Source organism: Misgurnus anguillicaudatus, chromosome 15 (genome assembly GCF_027580225.2).
Source record: "Misgurnus anguillicaudatus chromosome 15, ASM2758022v2, whole genome shotgun sequence".
Classification (NCBI taxonomy): Eukaryota; Metazoa; Chordata; class Actinopteri; order Cypriniformes; family Cobitidae; genus Misgurnus; species Misgurnus anguillicaudatus.
In genome coordinates, this window is record NC_073351.2 from 24,952,998 (window position 1) to 24,974,776 (window position 21,779).

Genomic DNA, 21,779 nt, shown 5'->3' on the forward strand with positions numbered 1-21,779 from the left:
TTTAACAGTATACATACTGAGAACTATATTCTCTGAAGACGAAGCACTGCCGCATGGGCGGAGTGATCTGCTCGCAGCACACGAGAAGCCCCTGGTGAGGAGCAGAGAGTTCGGTCAGAGTTGTGCAAATCACTCCGCCCATGCGGCAGTGCTTCGTCTTCAGAGAATATAGTTCTCAGTATGTATACTGTTAAAAGATCGCTGTGTCTCATATCACCTTGTTATTTGTACACGGTTTGACTATACAAATCACAACACATAAATAGGAAAATGATCGCGTTATTTTGTCACTTATTGGGAGCAGTATACTAGCTGGAGCCATGCATTTCCAGTCTTTGTGCTAAGCTAAGCTAGCGGGGGCTGCGTCAGACAGAGTTACAGCACGCACGGAGATGAGAGAGGTATGTATGGACTTATCTAACTCTGGGGGATACGGTGAATAAGCTAAATTCCCAAAATGTGGGCGTGTTCCTTTAAAGCATGGCATTGTGTTAATATAATCTGTGCTTATTTAATTTGACAACCATATTAGACACATGTAAACAATTGATCAAACAATAGGAAAGAAATCACTTTCCATTGTACATGCTACACTTAAATCAATATGAAAATAAACATTTAATCAGTCTTCATATTACAAATCAATGAATTTCACAGTTAACCACCTGAAAATTGTCTTGCATCAATGAACCTCCTCCTCATCATCATCGTCGTCTTCAAATGCTTTCTCCTATTGGGGTGAAAATTGCAATGACATGAAGTAATGCATAATTCTTTAAACTAGCTTTACAATACATAGTATTAAATTAACCTATTTACTTCCAAGACGCCTAAAACCTATGTTATTCTATGATAAATCCCCTTATCTCCAGATGGTTTTCAGAAAAAAATACTAAGAATTGTCAACGTCGACCAACAACTTAATATCTAAGCCTCTGAAGCACTTTAGAAGCATGAAATAAAAGTAACCGGTAATAGATGTAATGTTTCGGCATGCAGCATCAGGCGCAAATGGGTTAATACATCATTTACCAAGAATTTGACTATAAACTGCAAAAACAACTGCAAAACTCACCCAGCCACCATGCTTCTGAACCCAGGGAGTAAAGTGCTGCTGCAAGTATTGAGCCCCAAATCCCATCACCCTGTTCATGGGTTGCAGATCCAGAGCCCTGAGCCTGCTGGTCATCTCAAAGGTCAGGGCTATCTGCTCACGGTTCCTCGTGGTCTGCGGCACCACACTCTTGATGAAAGTTGTAGTTAGTTTTTCAAACACCGTGTAAGTTATAGCACTCTTCAAGTATTCTAAAAGTTCATGGTTCCTCTTAATCTGAAAAAGAAGAGGAAGTGTTCAAGAGCGGAAAAGTAGCATTAAAAAAACAGACGAATGCATTTAATATGGTAAATATGATAATGAAATCTTGCTATTAAAAGAAACTTGCAAATTTTATATAAACATAATTTGCACTCTATACAATAACATTTGCAGGTTTTGGGATGTGCAGGGAGACTTTGTTTGTAAAAAAAAAGATTAAAGGGATAGTTCACTTTAAAATTAAAATTCTGTCATCATTTACTCATCCTCATGTTGTTCTAAACCTGTATGAATATCTTTTTTCTGATGAACACAAAAGAAGATATTTTGAGAAATGATGGTAAACACACAGCAGATAGTGACCACTGACTTCCATAGTAGAAAAAAAATATTTTGGTAGTATTATGATAAATGACTAAGAAAATATTTTGATAAATGATGGTAAGCACACAGTTGATAGTACCAATTAAATTCCATTATATTTTTTTATTTCTACTATGGAAGTCTATGGTCACTTGCTGCTGTGTGTTTACCATCATTTCTCAAAATATCTTCTTTTGTGTTCATCAGAAAAAAGAAATTCATGCAGGTTTGGAACAACATGGGGATGAGTAAATGATGGCAGAATTTTCATTTTAAAGTGAACTATCCCTTTAATGTACCAATATGGCTTTATGACGTCATGATTACCTTCTCATTAAGCTCGTCCCCCGATTCCTTCAGTAACTCAACCAGCCTCTCTACAATATCATCTAGGACCACAAGACAATTTAACTGTTATTAATAATTTTATAGAAAACGAACATTTAAGATATAAACACTTATCAATTTAACATCTAGAAATACACATTACAGTCTATGTTTTACCTACCGTTGCTATCTGCTTCAACCCCATCTGGAACAATGAGCCCACTGTCGACAATCTGAGTCAGTTTTTCAGCCACATTTTGGAAACCCTCATCACCTAATTTGTAACAGACAGGTTATTTTAATAGGTGTATTCGAATTCGTGCAGCGCTGCGCAGACCTATCGACGTATGACATAACAGTATCGCGAGAGCTTCGGTATGTTAGGTCATACGCCGGCCGCTTTGTGCAGCAACAGACAGGAGATCCTCTCGGAATCACAAACTTTATGTGGTGAAATCTTAACCTGTTGCTGACTGTGCAGAAAGCATGCAGAGACGAGGCTCCGGTCTTATTTTTGACGTTCTCCTCTTTTGGTAATACACCTCCAGCAATCGATATTCACTACTGTTTGTTATAAACGAATCGCCCTCCATTGTAAGTCATTCAAATCAACCAGTGGCTGCATAAAGAAACAGGAAATGTATTTGTAAGTACAAAATACAACCAATAACGTTGTATCTAAATTTTATATTTAAGATTGTAAAGTTATCAAACTCCCATGTTTAAGTCTGTAACGTTACACTGCTGTGACGTTCACAATCTTGACAGTTACTTAAAAGGCGAAAAAACGACGTAAAATATTTCACGACGTCAGAATTATTACACGACGTCAGCAAATCCTCGTAACGTTACATATTTTTTATATTACACTACATACAATTAATGCAGATGTGTTAAAGAACAACGGTATTGAGTCATAAGGAAGTATAAACTTACCATGAACTTGCGTCTTCAAAACATGCGTGACGTAGTGACGCACGATCGTATGAACGTCTACTTCACTTCAGGCATGCCTGAAAGCTTATTGGGGCGTTTTATTCTGTAGCATTGCTTGTTTAAAACATTGATATTGTGAATATAAAGATACAAGAAACGTATTAAACTTTATTTATATTGCTAAATAAATACATTCACATGCAAAATGTATTAATCAACATTTTTTCTTTAGTTTTTGGTTATTCATTTCTATCCACAATGCAGTATGCAGTCTGCTTATCCATATTTTTTTTTAATCTATGTGACATACTCTATTTTTGCAAATACCTGTATTTTCTTCACCTATTATCAAGTACAGTAAAAAACAATAATCGGAACAATATTGACTAATAAAACCCTTCATCTTTACATATATTTACTTTTATCCGTATCATTTGTGAGATAAATAAGCCCTAAAAGACTTTAATTGCGCTGCTGTATCTCCTGAGTAGTCGACTGTTCTTTTCCATCATCCTTCTTTTTGCAGAAAAGTTGTCTTAAACGGGAAATGTAAAATAAAGGCCCAATACAGGTTCCAAGACTAGGGTAGACATTTAACAGATGCATGACATCACATTCTGAACTGGTAATTTGTGCACGCTCTTCAGTAAGTGTCATTATATAAGGACCCATTACCAATAAAGGCCCATAGATTATAAGTGAAGGAAACAGAACCAGTAAAGTGTTCTTTAGCGCTCTCATTTTCATGGATGAGCCGCCTCCAGCGCCGCTTTGCCCAGCACCTGGACCTTTTTTGCACAGCTCCTTGACAATGCCTATCAGAGATCCTAGCATGATCAGTACGAAGATATCAAGGATCAGGGACAAGTACAGAACCAGTTGAGGCAGCCTTTGGTGGGAGGTCAGTCCTGCAATGCCTAAAGTTAACGCCCAGATTAGGACAGAGCAGAAAACCCGATATTCCCATTTACTCGCTAGTTTCATGTAGAGCACTGCATGTCCTGCTGCCATGTAGCGTTCCACACACATGCTGGTCAGGAGAAGAGGACAGCCAAAGATGTTAAGGACAGAAATGGCCTCTGTAATTAATAGGAACAGTCCGTCACGTTGACCAACCGAAAGATACATATCAGCAGGAAGACTTAGACAGAAGATTATGTTCAGACAGGCAAGATTGAGCCCCAAAACTTCAGAGGGTGATAGTGCTTTATTGCCTCTCATTAACAGCCACAGTAGAGCCACATTTGAGGGGAAGCCCAGCAGGAAAGTTACGCTTTCAAATGGCACGCGGATATAGGACGCATCATTCGAATTGCATATATCCACGATCCTAAGAAATAGCACGCCCCAGTCGGTTACTGGGTAACTGTTGCTTATGTTGGTGTTGGTTAGATTTATTGTACTGGTGTTCATGTTGATTGATCACTGTGGATAAACAACAAAGAACATGGTACTAATACAAACACATGCAAAAATCTTATGTTGCACTTATATATTATGTGTGTGTGTGTGTTACAGATTAGTGTTATACATACAGTGGTGGCTAAAATTTTTAAGACACCTGACAGATCTGAAAATATTGACTTTTTGCCTACAAAACATGTTTTCATTTCATAATGATGGTTGCTCTGAGCACAACAAATATCGGATGCAGTGAGTTGTGCTGTTTTTATCCACTTTTTACTCTAATATTGGATATGTCCACCTTGTGCGTCAATTACAGCAGCACATCTACCTGTCATAATGTCAAAATATTTCAGTAATGTTATCTCTTGCCTTCTGCAACTCAAGCCAAAGGCTGTCCTACAAGTGCAGTTTATTTATTAAACTCGGACTTTGATGGGACCAGTAAAGTAAAATCACCTAAATCTCTTTATAATGGCCACCACTGTATCTACAAAGTCAACTTTATGCTAAATAAACCATATTAGAGCCATCATAAGGAGATTTAGGTCCTTTTTTTATTGGCCCCCTCGTAAAAAAAATTGTAGCTGGCAGCTGGTTGCCATTAACTAACTATACTGTAGATTTAAATGTTATTTACTGGCAACAGTTTGTTCAAAGCATTCTGGAAATCAAAATCTGAAGGAAAAAAACAGAAAAAGGATGATGAGGATTTCTGGTTCCCAGAATGCTTTGCATGATGCTGTTATTTTATAGTTTTATACTGTAAAGATAAAGACGTTTAATAATGATAATTTAACTTTGAAAAAATAGTTGCCAGTAAATAAGTTCCTGGCAATCTGCATAATTACAGCTAATATTTTTACAGTGTATAAATAAATAAATATTTATTTATTTATTTATACAACACAGACCCTCTTGTATGTATATTGTATATATAAATTGAAACACATGCATCAAATTTATGTGTAAAGTACTTTTAGCATATAGACTCACCTTATCTGGATATACAGTAAGATGTTTTTAAGTGTCTGCTGTCTCTTGTGTTTTGTCTTTTGGACAATGTATATACAATGTATTATATACTTTTTCCTCAGCCCTTTTCAGCTGTGTCAATGTAAATTGAACACAATTATTTGAATATCTGTGATGGATCATTTAGCCCAAGGTGTCCACCATCCTATGAAAATGAGATATTTTCTGGTTCAGAAGACCTCTTTAGCAAATTCTATCCAAATCAATGTTTCTCAACCAGGGGGCCTCAACAAACTTCCAAGGGGGACATAAAATGGCTTACAATTATTAAGAATAAGATAAAACAAGCAATAAACTAAACTAAAAATCAGAATATTAGTGTTGCCAACCTATTTCAGATGCCAAGCACCGAAATATTTTATTTGGTAGAAATTGTGATTAGGGCGTCTATACATATTGAAGTGAAAAAGTTTGAGAACCCTCAATCTTAATGAGCGGGGGTATTCTCTTAAGGGCAAAACATTATTTGCTCCAGACCATTCAAAATGAATTAAAGGGATAAACAAAAATAAATATACACAACACTTTATTACAAATTAGTTTAAAGTGAAACAAATGAGTTCAGTGCATTTAAAGTGCAATTTTTACTGTTAGATGATATGTTACCAAATGGCTCAACTTCATGCTGTATAAAATTGTAGTATGTATTGCTCTTTAACAACAAATAATTAATTTAAAAAGGTGGTATAGCTAGCAAACTTTTGAAATGTGCAAAACAAAAGATTTTGGTTAGTGTTAGGTTGTTGACTTACAATATTGTTTAAAATTCTATTTACATTTCAGTTAAATTAGTTTCAAGCAGTGGCGGCTGGTGACTTCTCTTCCGAGGGGCGCAAATTCAAAATATGTTTTTGTTGTGTCATGTTAACCATGTGCATCATGCGTCTTGTCAAAATAAGTGCCTGCTGCACACTCAATACTCACAAGACACTAAGGGCGCACTCACACTATCCAAACCAATCCGCTCTCGGGCGCATTTGACCCCCAAAGCCTGGTTTGTTTGACTAGTGTGATCGCTCTGTTCCGCGCCCGGATTGGTTAATCGCGCCGCGGCCGGGTTGCAGAGGTGGGCCGGAGCGTGGTTCACTTGGAAGGCTGTAGTGCAAGCGCAATCGCGCCTGAGCGTGATTCAAAAGGTTAAGACATCAGTTGCGTGACCACTCGCGTTCATCTGCCTCCATAAAAACCTTTTAAGGCGAGCAGCGGGGTTACGTGAATGTCCGAGCTGCACACGTGACAGATCAACTAAACAATATGATAACATGTGAGGGGTACAGTGTGTGAGTGCGTGCACCTTGGGGAGTAGGGAGGGGTTACAATCACACTGGGGCATGGTTTGGTTTGGTTTGGTTTGGATAATGTGAGTGCGCCCTAACTTTGAGATTAAAGGATTAGTCCATTTTCTTAAAAAAATCCAGATAATTTACTCACCACCATGTCATCCAAAATGATGATGACTTTCTTAGATAAGACCCTTATGCCTCGTTTGGGATCGTTTAGAGTCCTTTGAAACTGCAATTTTAAACTGCATTAAAACTGTTACGTGTTGGTGTCCATTAAAGTCCATTAAAATGAGAAAAATCCTGGAATGTTTTCCTCAAAAAACATAATTTCATCTCAACTGAACAAAGAAAGACATCAACATTTTGGTTTTAAGAAAATGGACTAATCCTTTAAGGGAGTCTCTGGCAAACGTCTCTGCAGCAGGCAATTATTTTGACAAGACAGGTGAAGAACATGGTTCACATGACGGGCCGAACACATTTTAAAATGACGAACCACACACATGACGAGCTAAACACATGTTGTGACGAGCTTCGCATCATGCGCCCTCGAAACAGAAGTCATCGGCCGCCTCTGAGTTCAAGATATGACAAGAATAACCAAGCCCACCCCAAACCAGAACATATTTACAATACAGCAAATGTATCTGCACACTGAAAAATATCATTAGCTTTACTTTAGAAATATCAAAGTGCTTGTCCTGGTCACTAGGACCATATAAATCTTCCCATTATTTATTTGGCTTTATTTATCCATCATATGTTTTACAGCAGTGCATTATTTGCTGTCGCTTTGGCCACATTCAATGCTGCTGATGAGAAAATGAATAATAGTTGCATCCCACTTAAAAGAGTCTATGGATGAGTGACTGAAGGACCGCGTGGAGTCCTGTTTTTGGGAGAAGTTGAAATCTGCACCGGGTTGGTGGAGGAAGATGTTGGGTTTGGTTCTGTTTGGACCCTCTGGAAAACAAGGGCTGGGTATGTGGGGTATGCAGTATGTGAACTCCTCTGGAGGTTTTCCTGACTCCTAGGTAGGAAGCAGAGAGTTTTGTGAGAATTTTTGCTCACCGTAATTGCGGATAAGGTTGGCATGAATAAAAAGATTTTGATAAGTAACCAGATGTGTACATAGGTAGGTGGGCCTATGTCTCTTCTGACCTGTCATACCCTCTGTTCTCATATGATCTGATGATCTCTGAATAAACAGGGCTTCTGGGGGGCAGCGGTCGATCAAGACGCTGAGACAAGCTAAAGAGTTTAGGTGGTGGGAATGCCTCCCAGTCTATGTGCTCTCTCTCCAACCAGGATGGGCTCCTCCGTGATCTAGAGCTCCGCTTTTCCCTACTCCTAAGGGTCAGCAAAGACAAAATCAAAGTTGTTGGCATCATGATTCCTAATTTTAAAACTTAGCGTTGCACCTTGTCTTAAAAATCTGATTTGTGCTTTTAAGAATGAGTGTCCTGTGAATTTTGCACAGAAATGTAAATTCCTCATGCATGACACATAAGCATCAGGGTCATGTAGTAATGTGAAAATATATTAGGTTAAAGGCACATTCCACTTAAAAAAATATATATACTCACTTTTCAGCTCCGCTAGAGTTAAACATTAGATTTTTACAGTTTTGGAATCCATTCAGCTGATCTCCGGGTCTGGCGCTACCACTTTTAGCATAGCTTAGCATAATCCATTAAATCTGATTAGACCATTAGCATCGCGCTAAAAAAACCCAAAGAGTTTCAATATTTTTCCTATTTAAAACTGCTGTGACATGGCTGCAGCAGGTGCAGTGACACCACGCAGCAGCCGAAAATAGTCCCCTTAGTAACTTTCAATGCCAGGGGACCATTTTCGGGCAGTGTGCAACATCACTACGCCCGCTGCAGCCATGTTACAGCTGCAAAGTCCTTGATTATTACGACAGAATGAGAGTAGAGTTCCTAGCCATATCTGCCTAGAAAATCACAACTTTAAATTTTTTGTCAGTCTTATGTTGCGTTTACACCAACCGCGTTTCAGGCGTCAAAATCGCGTCTACCGCGCCTAGTTTGCCACTTGAACTGTTTGAATGCATTCACGCGTGTACAGCGAAGTAGACGTGCGGAAAAAGCAAGCATTTGACGTCAGAGGCAAAATCCGCTTCTTGTGGGAGGGGCAAGTGCTATGAGGTTGTCTGTTTGCAGGATGGCTGATGTTGATTGTGCATTTATCGAGAAAGTTACTGGTTTGTATTTGGTCACCTTACTATATGGGGAAAATAAACGGCGCGGGTCGATAAACGTCACGTGACTCAAAAGTGAAATGTGTATTTACAACTTACCAGGTTGCCCAATGTCCTCAATGACACTCTTCCAAGTGACGCCCTTTTATTCCTGTCTCTATAGAAATAAGAACTTGTGTCGTATAGCTCCGGGTGACTGCTCAAGGACAATATCAAGCCTTCATGCTGAATGAGTGACTCTGGGCGGAGCTGCCGCCACAGCAGCAAGCACGCTCCTGATTGGTTACCGCAGCGCGAAAATCCGCCACAGGTTAACATTTTTCAACTCGGGACTCAGCCAAAAATTCGTGTCAAACGCACAATGCACAAAAAGCACCATTCGCGGCATTGGCACGTACTAGACGCGCAAATGAGGCGGAAACGCGTCTTCCGCAAGGCGCTAAATGCCTCATCCGCGCTGCAGGACCTCCAAACGCGCGAAAACGAGTGTAAACGCGTCTACACATTGACTTAACATTGAAATCACTTGCGCTTGCTGCCTCTACCGAGTCTGGTGTAAACGCAGCATTAGTACACAATGTAACTACAGAAGAGTCAAGTTTTAAATAGGAAAAATATCGAAACTCTTTGGTTATTTTTTAGCGCGATGCTAATGGTCTAATCAGATTCAATTGACTATGCTAAGCTATGCTAAAAGTGGTAGCGCCAGAAAAATTTATATATTTATTTATATATGTATATATATGTATATATATATATGTATATGTATGTGTATATATATATATATATATATATATATATATATATATATATATATATATGTGTATATATATGTATATGTATATATATATGTATATATATGTATATGTATATATATGTATATATATATATATGTATGTATGTATGTATTTTTTAAAGTGGAATGTCCCTTTAAGCCACACCTAAAATGTATCACTTGAGTTGTATTAGGTAAACACAGGTGTCCTAGCAGAATAACCACAGGTGCATTTGTTATGGACATGTTCTTAAGTGACACATGCTGCCGCTCTTTTGCATTCATTGGATGAGTTGGTGCTCTTGTTATTAACCTGCTTCTGCCTGTCCGATGCTTTTCCCTTGTTTTACTCATGCGCTCTTGACAACAGCAGACGATGAAGCACACAGTCATGACAAGAATGACCACCCCACTCACTAAAGAGACCAGCAAAGCAATGCGAAGTCCCTGGTCATTTGGTCTAGGTATACCTAAAAAAAAAATGTGTCAGTTTTTAGCTGATATTATGGCCAGCTATATAAACATCAGTGCTTTTATGAACTGGTCAGACAGATTGTCCAAAGGCAATTCAATGGCTCTCTTACTCTCACAGACTGGCAGGTAGCTGCTCCATCGAGGGACACCTGCTCGCAGGAGGCAGGTGATTTTCTCATGTCCCACCAGTTGGTAGCCCTCCCTGCACCAGAAGACAAGCATGGAGCCCACAGACACCCCTGTGCCATGTTCCACATAGTAGGACCCCCTCCGAGGGGGCAGTAGAGACATGCATGCCAGTCCTGGGAGAAATAAATGGAGATACACCATTAAACATGAATCTCACAGATTAAATCAATTCGAAATATGCTAAAAAACAGATTCAAGGAGGAAAAACTTTCGTTTTTGGACTATATCATTGTTATTTTTCTTTCCAGTTAAAAACCTTCATCAGGAACGTGACATCATGATTTGCATTTGTTAAAAAGTGACACAACTCGTGCATCATTGTATCCTGTGGTCAACCACAGAGATAGTTAAATGTCTCTCTATTTGCATGCGTAGGGGTCTGAGGGTACAGTTGAGCTCAATGAGTTTATGTAATCTTTCTTGCAGAATCTACAAAATGTTAGTATTAAAGAAAAAGTAGGAGGGATCATGTAAACTCGAGTTTGTTTTCTATTTAGTACTGTCCTAAACAAGTCACACAACACAGAATAATACATGAATTTACATAAAAGCCCTGATCAAAAGTTTTCATACCCAGAAAAAGACTCCTATGTGATCTTACCTGGCCGGACAAAGACTTTTTATATTTTTGTTACAAATGTTTTGTTTAAAGATAATATTTTTCATTTAGTATTGTCCTGAATGACATCTGATCAATTATATTGGAACATAAGTGAATGTTTTAACCTATTTTCATCAGTGTTTAAAGATTTTAACATCAGTTACTGTTTGAAAGGTTTCAGATATACAAAAGATGCTAAAAATGCAAAAAAATTATGGATTTTACTGAAAAACTGTGCAGTTTTTTATGATTACATACACCCCCGGTTTCAAAGACAAGGCTTAAGGCTAGCCCTAGACTAAAACGCATGTATGAGCTGTCTCAACTGAAAATAACCTGCACGTACAGATCTTAAAATATGCCAGTGTCATTGTTTTGTCTCAAGTTTTGTACATCAGTAACATATGTTTCTAAAGCATATTTAACCCTTAGGGGTTGTTCAGGCTGTTTACAGTTTTTTGAGTCTTAATTTGGCCACAACTTTCTCTGTGTTTCAGCAAATGGAATGATTTTTGGTGACAAATCTTATATTGACACATATTTTGAGAAAATGCTTTAAAATTGTGATAAAACTCAACAGTATACCGTGGGCAAATGTAATACCCTTTTGGGTTGTTCGTGGCTGTTAACAGCCACTATCTTAAATGGCTGTAAAAATGTATCTGATTAATTTTTTTCCCATTTTTTCGCATAAATCTGTTAATCAAAACCAGGGGTGCTGTAAAAGTGGGGTAAACAATGACGATTCTCGGGGCCCACGAGTAAGAGGGGGCCCATAGAAGCCCCCAAAATTGTGGTGCTAAAAAATATTTAACAGTAAAAATTATTAACTTTAAATTATTCTATTTGCTGTTTCCTGGTCTCAAAAAATGTATTTGTTTAGGAAACACAAACGTCTGTGGGCCCCTTTCCCCCCTCTCAATTGTCATAAAATGGTTTAGTCCGCCCAAATTGTATAATCCAGGCAACACAGCTTGACTTCACTTATAGTGCCGGCAGAATATCAACTTGACTGACAAGGAAGTGAAAATGCCTAAAAAATCTGGAAGTGAAAAACAGAAAGAGAAAAAAATAAGAAGTAAAAGAGGCAAAGGGTCGACATTATGTTACCAAGGTGGGTTTGTAAGTAGGCCTAAATTGTTAGTGGGCCGCCCGTCCGTGACAATGTTCGTAGCCTACGGCACTTTTCTGTGCTAACGCGCACGCTTTTGCAATGCATAAGTTTAAATGTTGCGGTTAAAATGACTACTGGTGGCCGTTCTTGTGTTAAAAGTGCATGATAAGGGAACTCAATATTCTCCTCATGTTAGGTCAAGAAAACGCTGGAAAAAATAACAATACACAGTTTTAGTTAAACATTAAACACTGCAAAAAATGACTTTCTTACTTAGTATTTTTGTCTTGTTTTCAGTAGAAATATCTAAAAATTCTTAAATTAAGATGCTTTTTCTTGAAGAGCAAAATGACCTAAGTAAATCAGTCTAGTTTTAAGACAAATTAATATACAATTTAAGTGAAATTGTCCTTAAAACGAGCAAAATGATCTGCCAATGGGGTGAGAAAAAAATTGTGAAATAAGATTTCTTTTTTCTTAAACACTTAATTCAAAATTAAATTAAAATTTTCTGACCCCATTGGTAGTCAAAATGCCATAAAAGCGCATGATTTTATGTAAATTAATATGAAAAAAGTCTCAGCTGTGTTGGGGGCCCTGTCAAGATTCTTTTCATGGGGCCCAAAATCCTTAGCAGCGCCCCTGATCAAAACTACCAAATGTTTACCAAAATTCCATGATTTCAGTTCTTTAATTGCCTAGTTTAAGCAATGTCACTGATTTGGGGAAAAATACACAAAATGTCAGATTGTGGACTGGATTTTCTTTTACCTTTTCACAGTCTTGGGCATGTCCAAGATTAGTAAAAACATTGGCTTTGATGCATTTTTAGTTTTTGAGCAGCATCCAATTAGATTTTTTTCTCCCTAATTTGTTTGTGGCTTTTTTGCCCCATTGACTTCCATTATAACACAATTTTTATGATTGCAAAGCCATGACACCTTATTATCTACTACACTGAAAAAAATGATTCATTGAATTTAATAAATTTTTTTAAGGTAAGTGGTTGCAATCAATTTATTTAAGCTACATTTAATTGAATTCAATGAATTATTTTTTTCAGTGTATGCATTCTTGATTGTTGGTGGTTTTTCCCTTTGCAAAGAGGAAAAATGTGTCATGTTTACTGTTGATCACCATGTGGCACCATTAACCCTTTAGTAGGCCTGTGTAAAAAACAGAGCTTACATTTCTGCACGATTATATGATGTCATGGTTTTGCATTTAAAAAATGTGGTTAAAATGGAAGTCAACGGGGCAGTTAATGAGGGAGAAAAAAAATTAGATCTGATGCTGCACAAAAACTAAAAATGCATCAAAGCCAATGTTTTTATCAATCTTTGACATGCCCAAGACCGTGAAAAAGGTTAAAAAAATCCAGTCCACAATCAATTTTTATATTGAAAAATCAAGTCATTTTTTGTGTGTTTTTCCCAAATCAGTGACACCACTTATGAACTTGGCAATTAAAGAGTTAAAATCATAGAATTTTTGTAAACATTTTGTAGTTTTGATCAGTACTGAGGGTGATTAACAGATTTATGCAAAAAAAAAAAAAAAAAAAATTAACACGATACATTTTTACAGCCGTTTAATTTAGTGGCTGTTAACAGTTTTGCAATTGACCCCTCTTAGTCTAACATTTTGCAGATTCTGCAATGGGTATGTAAACTTATGAGTTCAACTGTGCATGTGTATTAGTGTCATCAAATGTCTTTTCTATATATTATCTTCTTTAATGTCCCTAACCCTGCTTAATTTTAAAACCTCCATTTAAAATTAACATTTTAAAGCCTCCATGGTTTTGGAATAGCATCTGAAAAAAGATCATGTTCTCTATCAAATATTGATTTATTCCACCCAGTTCTACTATTATTATGAAGCTCTGAAAGTGCACTTAGGACACAGCTGACATGTTCTGTCAAAGCTTTCTGAGCACAGGTGAGGAGAGGTTTGTGCTTCAGTGTTTTCCTGTAAGGATCGCGTCCCCCCAAAAATAAATTCATGACATAAAACAATCACAACCATGGTAGCAGTACATTTCAATACTGTTGGTTATTATTCTGTTGTGTAATTACACAGAACTTATGATAATGTATTTCATAAAATATCATTAAACTGGCGTCCTCCCTCCAGTTTGAGAACCACTGCTGTATCTTAACCGAAAAAGCTTTGTGTTGATCACCGGCTAAAACATAAACTTATAAAATGTACTTTGCTTCGGATAAAAAGATATCTCGTTTCTGTAGCTCAGTTGTTAGAGCATTGCATATACAGTACTGATAAAATGTATAGCTTATAACTTTGGATAAAAGCTTCCAAATGTGTAAATGTAAAAACAGTACACGCATCTTGTATATAAATTGCCATATTTACATGATTTTCTGATTTAAATTGGCCTTTTTACACTTTATGATGTCTGGTATGTCTACATTTGTTTTGCTCACCTGTGTTATTGCTGTTGGGTGGATCTTTAGTCTGATGTTGTGGATCTGTGGATTGTTTCTCAGTGGATGGAGCAGATGTGGTCATGAGCAGTATGGGGCTCACTGAGGCTGCGTGAGGGTAGTTATTAAACTGAATTACAACAAATGATGCCTATAGAAATATTCCGGTACTAATTGAAGAAACATAGTTACATACATTATGAGACCAGAAAAGCCAGTGCATATATATATGATATATATATCCATCCATCATTCTATTTTCCCATGTATTTATTACTCTGGTATGTTTGCATCAGATTTACTCACCTATGTTGTTGTTGTTGGATGGATCTGTGGGCTCAGTTTGATGATCTGGAGCTATTGATTGTTCTTCAGTGGATGAAGCAGAGGAGGTCATGAGCAGAATGGGAATCACTGATGCTGCGTGAGGATAATTCAGCTTTAGTGTTTAACAAATGCTGACCAAGAAACATAATGGAATTTACATTGTCTTGCAAATCTATCGGTCTGTCTGACATCTATCATTTTGCAATACATTCATTACTCTGTGGTTTCTGTAGTTGTTCTCACCTGTGTTGTTGTTGCTGGGTGGATCTGTAGATTCATGTTCTGGATCTGTTGGTTGCTCCTCAGTAGATGGAGCAGATGAAGTTGTGAGCAGAATAGGACTCATTGAGGCTGCGTGAGTGTGGGGAAACCATACATTCAGTCCACACACAACCCACACCAAGGGCCACAATGATGTCATTATCAAAGGCCCCCCAGGGGCCATAGCACAACGCAAATATGTCCTTAGGTTCTACAGTAATCAGCGTCGCAAGCCAACCATTGCTGACCATAATCCACTCACACTGCCAAATAAGAAGTCTCACTAAAGATGTCTTTTTGTCCAAGCCATATCCATAGCTTCTGAAAACAGCAGATCTGTGTGTCCTCTTTTCTGTAATAAATGCAGGTTTCCCTGATGTGTGTGCATGCAGCATCTGCTCCTTCTCTCCGCTCACTGCCTCGGTTATCCTACAGCACACAGTGAGACAGTCAGAGCTCTTACATAACATGAAGTGCACGTGTGGATGTAATTTTGTGCACTCTTAAATCCCTGATCCCATCTCGCCAGTAACTCGTGCACGCGCTCCTTCTCCCTCAGGATAGCCATGGGTGAATCAGGGCATGTGGCGATGTGCATGTGAGCCTTTGTCCCATATCTACATGAGAATGAGAAGGGTGATCTGCAGGCACACAGCGTATTATATATTTATATTCTATAATAGAATCAATATGTTGACGGACAGTCCTTGCGCACAATGAAGTGTTTGTGCATGCGTGCATCGAATCATGCCGCAGCAGATGGTGTTTACAGATGGCACGTGGACCAAACACCAGTATGGTGTGAATTCTGTTCACTTGGATGAGCAGCACCGTGGGTTTCAATCTCAGTTTGTGGAGAGCCTGCGTTAGACTGTGTGGGAAGTGTTAGAGAAATGCTATTGGGAGGTTTCCTTTCTGCATAACTCTGAAACCGTGGTAACAGTGGCACTATTTTTATATACCAGTATTTACTCTTAGGTATGATGTATCCGATGTGGGCAGTCTCTTTTTTGTTTATCTCCAGAGGGTCTATGAATTTTTCATGAATTAAAAAGCAGTCACATGACAGACCTGTTTTCAGAAACACAATTCACTAAATGTTGACATATGGATAATAGATCTTTTTATGTACATGCATGATTAGTTATTCTTGTAGCACACTTGTCAATCTATAGTTAGCAATGAATAATAAATAAATAAACATCTGTAATAAACATGCATTGAAATGCATTAAACTTTGTTAAATAGCTTGGGGGGTTGATCTTATCTCTTAAAGACTTATTCATCAAGCATGCAGAACACAATGGTTATGCATCCCACTAAAGGATTAAACAGGAAAGCAATCACAGACAATTTGTCTCATCTATTTAGTTTATTGTAGGGTTTCAATAACATTTAATGAGAGTGATAATTCCCATAGTCAAATTTTGTCAAATAACATTTCAACAAGCTGAATGACTTTTCAACAAGCAGAATGATTTTTTCATGATCATTTAGGTTAAAAGAATGATGATGTACAGTGCTTTCCAAATTATTATGCACATGCCATTTTTGTTTATTTTTCCAATTCAGTCAGTAAGTTTACAAATTTTATTTTCTCAACAGTTATATAACAGTGTGGATGTTATTATATATTTAAATGAAATAAAAATGTCGAAAGATACTTTAATACTTTGAAAAAATATGCTGTTGCAAATTATTAAGCAGAATGCACTTTAACCAAATTTATAATGAAATAATGGATTAACGCTCATAAGACCCAATTTTCCTGTATATGTTATAGTTCCTTGAGGGTAAAAATGACCCCAGAGATTAAAAGAGTGATTACAAAAAATATATACATTTTTAATGATACAAATAATATATAATTTTTTTTCATTTACTTCCCATCTATACATTAATGCTGTGTTTTGGGAGATATGAAGTACTTTTATACCTGTTTACCACTCAATTCCTCAACTACACCATTAGCTTGCCTGAAAAATATAAGATTTTCAAAAATTCACATAAATTATGATCTAAATTTGATTAAAATTGTTTTAAGATATTGATCTAGATGTAATGTGTTGAATTTAGCCATTTGGTGTTTAGAAAAAAAAACAGTTTTTTGGTTACAGTTTAGGAAATAAATCACTTCGACCAGCAGAGGCCCATAGAGAGCCATTCATTTTACTGTATGTGGCCAACTGCTCAACATCAGTACTTTAGTGATACATTTTGTGAATTTATGTGTATATAAACATTAGAAAGGACATTAAAAATAAATATTATTTCAAATAGTAGAATATTTTGTAGTTTTTGATGCATTTTGATATGTTTGTTTTTACAAAAATGCCACAGAAATTTGACTAAATGTAGTGTGTGTCCATGTGTGTTTGCGTGTGTGTATGTGTGTGTTTGTGTGTGTGTCTTTATGTGTGTTTAAGTTTTACTGTGTCTTTGTGTGTGAGTCTGTGTTTATGTGTTTATGTGTGTTTGTGCGTGTGCGTGTGTGTTTGTGCGTGTGTGTATGTCTGCGTGTGTGTGTGTGTGTGTGTGTGTGTGTGTGTGTGTGTGTGTGTGTGTGTGTGTGTGTGTGTGTGTGTGTGTGTGTGTGTGTGCGTGCGCGCACCTGTGTGAGTATTTTACATCTTTGTTTTGCATCTATGGCTGTTATTTTGCCAAATTCAAGAAACGCTCTCTGTGGCAGTCCTACCTTTGTGTGTTTGTGTGTGTCTGTTTGTGTGTGTGATTGAGCATGTATTTTCTATGTAACATTTGCATTTGTGCTCTAGTACCAGGCCTACCTTTCTGTGTTGAAATTTTCAGATTTATTCTGGATGCATTGATTTTTTTTTTTTTTGACAAAAAAAAGAAAAAAAAAGATTTTTTGCATTTCCCATTCATTTCAATTGGGGTCATTTTTACCCCCAAAGGGACTAATTAAGTGAATTTTTTTAAATAAATAATGTATTTTCACAAGTTACATAATAATATATGACCATATCTTTGACATGACTTTAACTCTCCCATTCATTAAACTTGTAAGTATACAAGTGTAGGATTTGTCTTTATTTCACTTGAATACGCTAGTATTGCATCCCAAAGTTGATGTTTTGAATTATAGTGCTGTCCATCTCACAGATCTTTCATATAATGATGCTCCACAGGCTCTTAAATAGGACTAAGGTCAGAGGATGTTGGTCACACCTTGATTTCTTTCTTAGAAGACATGATTCTTTTTATATCTCATAGTAAAAAAACAATCTTTTAGGAACTCTACATATCCCAGACAGCAGACGACTCTGGGCCGGATCCGCTCCGGATCTGTGCCGAAGTCAACAGCTCTGCCGCTGATCCGGTGCGGATCCGGCCCAGAGTGATGTCCTTTTTACATTCTTAGGGACCCTAAAGGGACCTACCATCTTACTTCCCAATATTCCAGTCCAAATCAATACTCTGACACCTCTCCCTAATGTTACAGTCTTGTTTGAACATAGTGGCTATTCACCAACAATCCAGAATGGCATTCATCTACATTATTCAGTGTATTATGGCATGTCAATGAATAAAACTGTGTGAAAATAGTCTTCTTGTATTCTGAGCTCACAGCAAATGTTTCATTTTTGCAAGTTTTGGTTTGGTGGAGGGATAGAAATACAGCTTAATGCACTAAAGGATCTCGTATTAAAGGGGATCTTGGGAGACACCAGCAAGTTTAAATACATGTTTGCTTCTTAACTGTGGCTTTTTATTGCTGCCTTTCCTAATATTTTCCTAAAAAAATATTTTTAAAATCCTTTATATAGTCAAAACTTTCTGTAGGCCTACTGTGAATCACTCATAAACTTAGTTCAATGATTTCTGTTAAGATCCGCCAAATATAAACTGTTATAGGAAATAGATTGCTTTTTAAAGATAATGCACACTTTTTTGTCTTCAGAAAGTACTTCTTCATACCCATATTGTATGAGAATTACAACTTGCTTAATAATTTGGAGCAGCATATTTTGCATATTTTTCCAAGTATTAAAATATCTTTTGACATTTGTATTTCATTTAAATATAAGAACATCCACAATGTGATAAAACGGTTAAGGGTAAAATAAAATTTGTAAACTTACTGAGTGTATTGGAAAAATAAACAAAAATGGTGTATAAAAATGTGCATAATAATTTGGAACGTGATGTAAAGTGCGTATACAATATTATTACGCATCTCTCTGAAATTCTTGATTCTGATTGGCCAGTCGCTTTATTTCCGATAACGGCTCTGACAGCCGCTACGCCGCTCATCCGGGTACTGCGAGTCATTTTGACGATAAAATATGTTCAATATACCACTCCGCTTGCTTACATGTATTACATGTATACAGCTAATAATATATTTCAAATTTATATTTATATTTTTTTCACAATTTTTGTGACAATAGCCTTGTAATAAGTGATGCATTTTTAGCCACATATGCAAATGGGATAATTTACATCCAACAGGTTATCTCAAAATAACTTGCACATCTTCAGGGTAGTACAAATGAGATCACACTGGACAATGTTATTTTTTAACGAGCTGACATGGATTCTTTGTTTTTCTTCATTATTACATAATAAAGGCAAGTCCCGTATTCTTCCTCACGGCATTTTTGAGCCACGGACAAAGACTTCAATTCCCAGCAGCACGTGGGGCAGGAAGAACCACCATAACCCATTTCCACTTTCACTTTAGTGCACAAGCCCGCTACTAGTAACTTTGCGTGATAACACTTTGAAATGAATGGAACATCACTTCAATTTTGAAGACCACAGCAATCAAGCACATTCTGCGAGCTCACTACAATAGTAGGTTATTGAGTCGTGTAGATAAATATGCATATTAAAATCTCATAGATTCCAATGCTCTTTTGTTTTGAGAAAACGATCTCCTATCTGAGAAACTTTTGCTTCTAAATTGTAGCATAAACATTGTTGTTTATTAGGAGACGCGTGCATGTGCTTTTGTTTGTATTGTGAAGTGACGTCATTGTTTGAAACTCATCTCGTGCATGTGATATATAATATTGCGTGTCATTGGGATGCAGGAAGGGACACTTTTGTACTGTATTAAGTTACATGGCAGATGAATGCTGGATGGAGTGTTCCCTTCGCCGGTCATCAAAACTCAGCCATGAAGTACTGGAAAAAGCAAAGAGGCGCTCAATTAACAGGCCTAATCCAAGACCATCACCCATGTTCACTCAGAACAAGAGAGACCCTGAGGTTAGTAGAGTTAGTTAAACACTAGATAGTCTATGAGGAAGGAATGCACATGACATACTTTGATTTTATCATTTGTGATTCAGAGTAACTTTTCCCATTCAAACCTGGACCGGGCTTTTGCAACAATAGTGGAGTACATGGCAGAAACTACCAGGCAGTGCAAGGTGAAACAATTCTTTTTATTTATTTACCTTTATATTACATTTTCAAATGAAAACACCAACTTGTGTTTCTTCAGCAGATGTTTTACAAGTCTGTGGACCAGGCCGAGCCCATTGAGCGTGAACATATATGTCGATATCATTCCCAGACCTCTAACCAGAAACAGACTGCTGCTCTAGCCGTTCAACCGGACATTGTAAGTAGTGACCTTTGAAAACCTTTTAAGTTCGTCATTGGTATAAAACTGTAGCTTATAAGCAGTAAAGGATTTGATAGAGATTATATTTAACCAGGACATAGTTGCCAGAACATTTGCTCTATAAATCAACTCCTCAGTTTGATTCATTTACATATTTTATAAAAGGATTTATCAGAGGCAGAGGATTTCCTAATTGAAGTGTCTCCAGGAACCTATTCCATCACAGCAGCCATGCAGAATACAAGACCAGTAACCAAAACTGTCCGCATCACCGCCGGGGAAAGCAAGAACCTCACGTTTAACCTCTGAATTAGAAATTCACCTGTGCATTGTATAGGTGAAGGACAAAGCTTGAACAATTCTTGCACTAAAATTTGTTATCATACTGACTCAGATGTGTCAAATATATTTTTATTATCCTCAAATGCACTTATTTTTACTCATGAATATATATTATATATATGTAGGGAATTAAAGCCATAATGACACAAAGTCACTTTTAATGTGTGCATTCTTTTTAACATTTTAATAAACATTTGAATAATTTTTACATACTAGTCATTTGTGGTTACTTTATACACCTATCAAATGATGTTTTATTTAGAAAGCAAATATATATAGTAAAAAAAAAAAAATTAACTAACTATCCCAACACTTAATTTGGGTTGGTGAACTATGGCATCACTTTTGTTTACTTTTTGGTCATTGCCAGAACTATTGGAGATGCAGCTTTAGAAAACGGCTTTGGTTCAGATGATCTAAATATTTCCCTGACAGAAGCACCTTGTTTTGGTGAATGAGAAACCAGCTTAAATAAAGAGCTGTGATTGGTCTCATAACGGTCATCTGTAGAGCATCCAGAATACCCACTGTCTCCAGGCAAGGAATAATTACCATTAGCAGACCTGGCTCTTCTTCCTGAAATACCAAGAAACACAGATGTGTCATTTAAAAAATACTAATAATGCTTGGTTTCTACATCTCCATAAAATAGTATTAATGAATTCTTAGTTAAAGGGGCAATAAGTAGGATTTACCCTCATCTAGTGGTGGAATTGTATTTTGCATTCAAATGAATAGTGCTCTCTAGCGCCTCCTCTTTCCAAAT

The 21,779-nt window shown here is 37.0% G+C and overlaps 4 protein-coding genes across 8 annotated transcripts in view; 1 reads left to right on the plus strand and 3 right to left on the minus strand.

Moving 5' to 3' along the window:
• Positions 1–473: 473 nt before the first annotated feature.
• LOC129418951 (apoptosis facilitator Bcl-2-like protein 14) lies at positions 474–2,602 on the minus strand. The gene is made up of 5 exons (XM_055173927.2): positions 2,469–2,602; positions 2,187–2,279; positions 2,006–2,067; positions 1,076–1,330; positions 474–730 (listed from the first exon to the last, which is right to left on the minus strand). Exons 1-5 carry the CDS (start codon positions 2,596–2,598, stop codon positions 683–685), a joined length of 588 nt encoding a protein of 195 aa, XP_055029902.2. The 5' UTR covers positions 2,599–2,602; the 3' UTR covers positions 474–682.
• Positions 2,541–21,221, plus strand: akip1 (A kinase (PRKA) interacting protein 1). 3 transcript variants are annotated; one of them, XM_055173928.2, is made up of 5 exons: positions 2,541–2,651; positions 20,133–20,310; positions 20,394–20,474; positions 20,552–20,668; positions 20,837–21,221. In XM_055173928.2, the coding sequence occupies exons 1-5, from the start codon at positions 2,644–2,646 to the stop codon at positions 20,978–20,980; spliced, it is 528 nt and encodes a 175-aa protein (XP_055029903.2). In that variant the 5' UTR covers positions 2,541–2,643; the 3' UTR covers positions 20,981–21,221. The 3 variants fall into 3 exon arrangements, with proteins under 3 accessions (XP_055029903.2, XP_055029905.2, XP_055029904.2); XM_055173930.2 differs by lacking the exon at positions 2,541–2,651 and adding an exon at positions 19,716–19,897 and having other exon boundaries at positions 20,137–20,310; XM_055173929.2 differs by lacking the exon at positions 2,541–2,651 and adding an exon at positions 19,718–19,893.
• LOC129418948 (uncharacterized) lies at positions 5,890–15,853 on the minus strand. 2 transcript variants are annotated; one of them, XM_055173924.2, is made up of 7 exons: positions 15,058–15,853; positions 14,794–14,907; positions 14,488–14,595; positions 10,247–10,438; positions 9,976–10,132; positions 7,834–8,013; positions 5,890–7,693 (listed from the first exon to the last, which is right to left on the minus strand). In XM_055173924.2, exons 1-7 carry the CDS (start codon positions 15,257–15,259, stop codon positions 7,519–7,521), a joined length of 1,128 nt encoding a protein of 375 aa, XP_055029899.2. In that variant the 5' UTR covers positions 15,260–15,853; the 3' UTR covers positions 5,890–7,518. The 2 variants fall into 2 exon arrangements, with proteins under 2 accessions (XP_055029899.2, XP_055029898.2); XM_055173923.2 differs by having other exon boundaries at positions 7,825–8,013; positions 15,058–15,836.
• The window catches only part of c15h11orf16 (chromosome 15 C11orf16 homolog), a 94,459-nt gene continuing 93,862 nt past the window's right edge, over positions 21,183–21,779 (minus strand). For both annotated transcript variants that reach the window (XM_055173914.2, XM_055173916.2), the window contains one exon: positions 21,183–21,589. In XM_055173914.2, the coding sequence (XP_055029889.2) occupies positions 21,363–21,589 (227 nt within the window). In that variant the 3' untranslated portion in view covers positions 21,183–21,362. The remainder of the gene's footprint in view (positions 21,590–21,779) is intronic.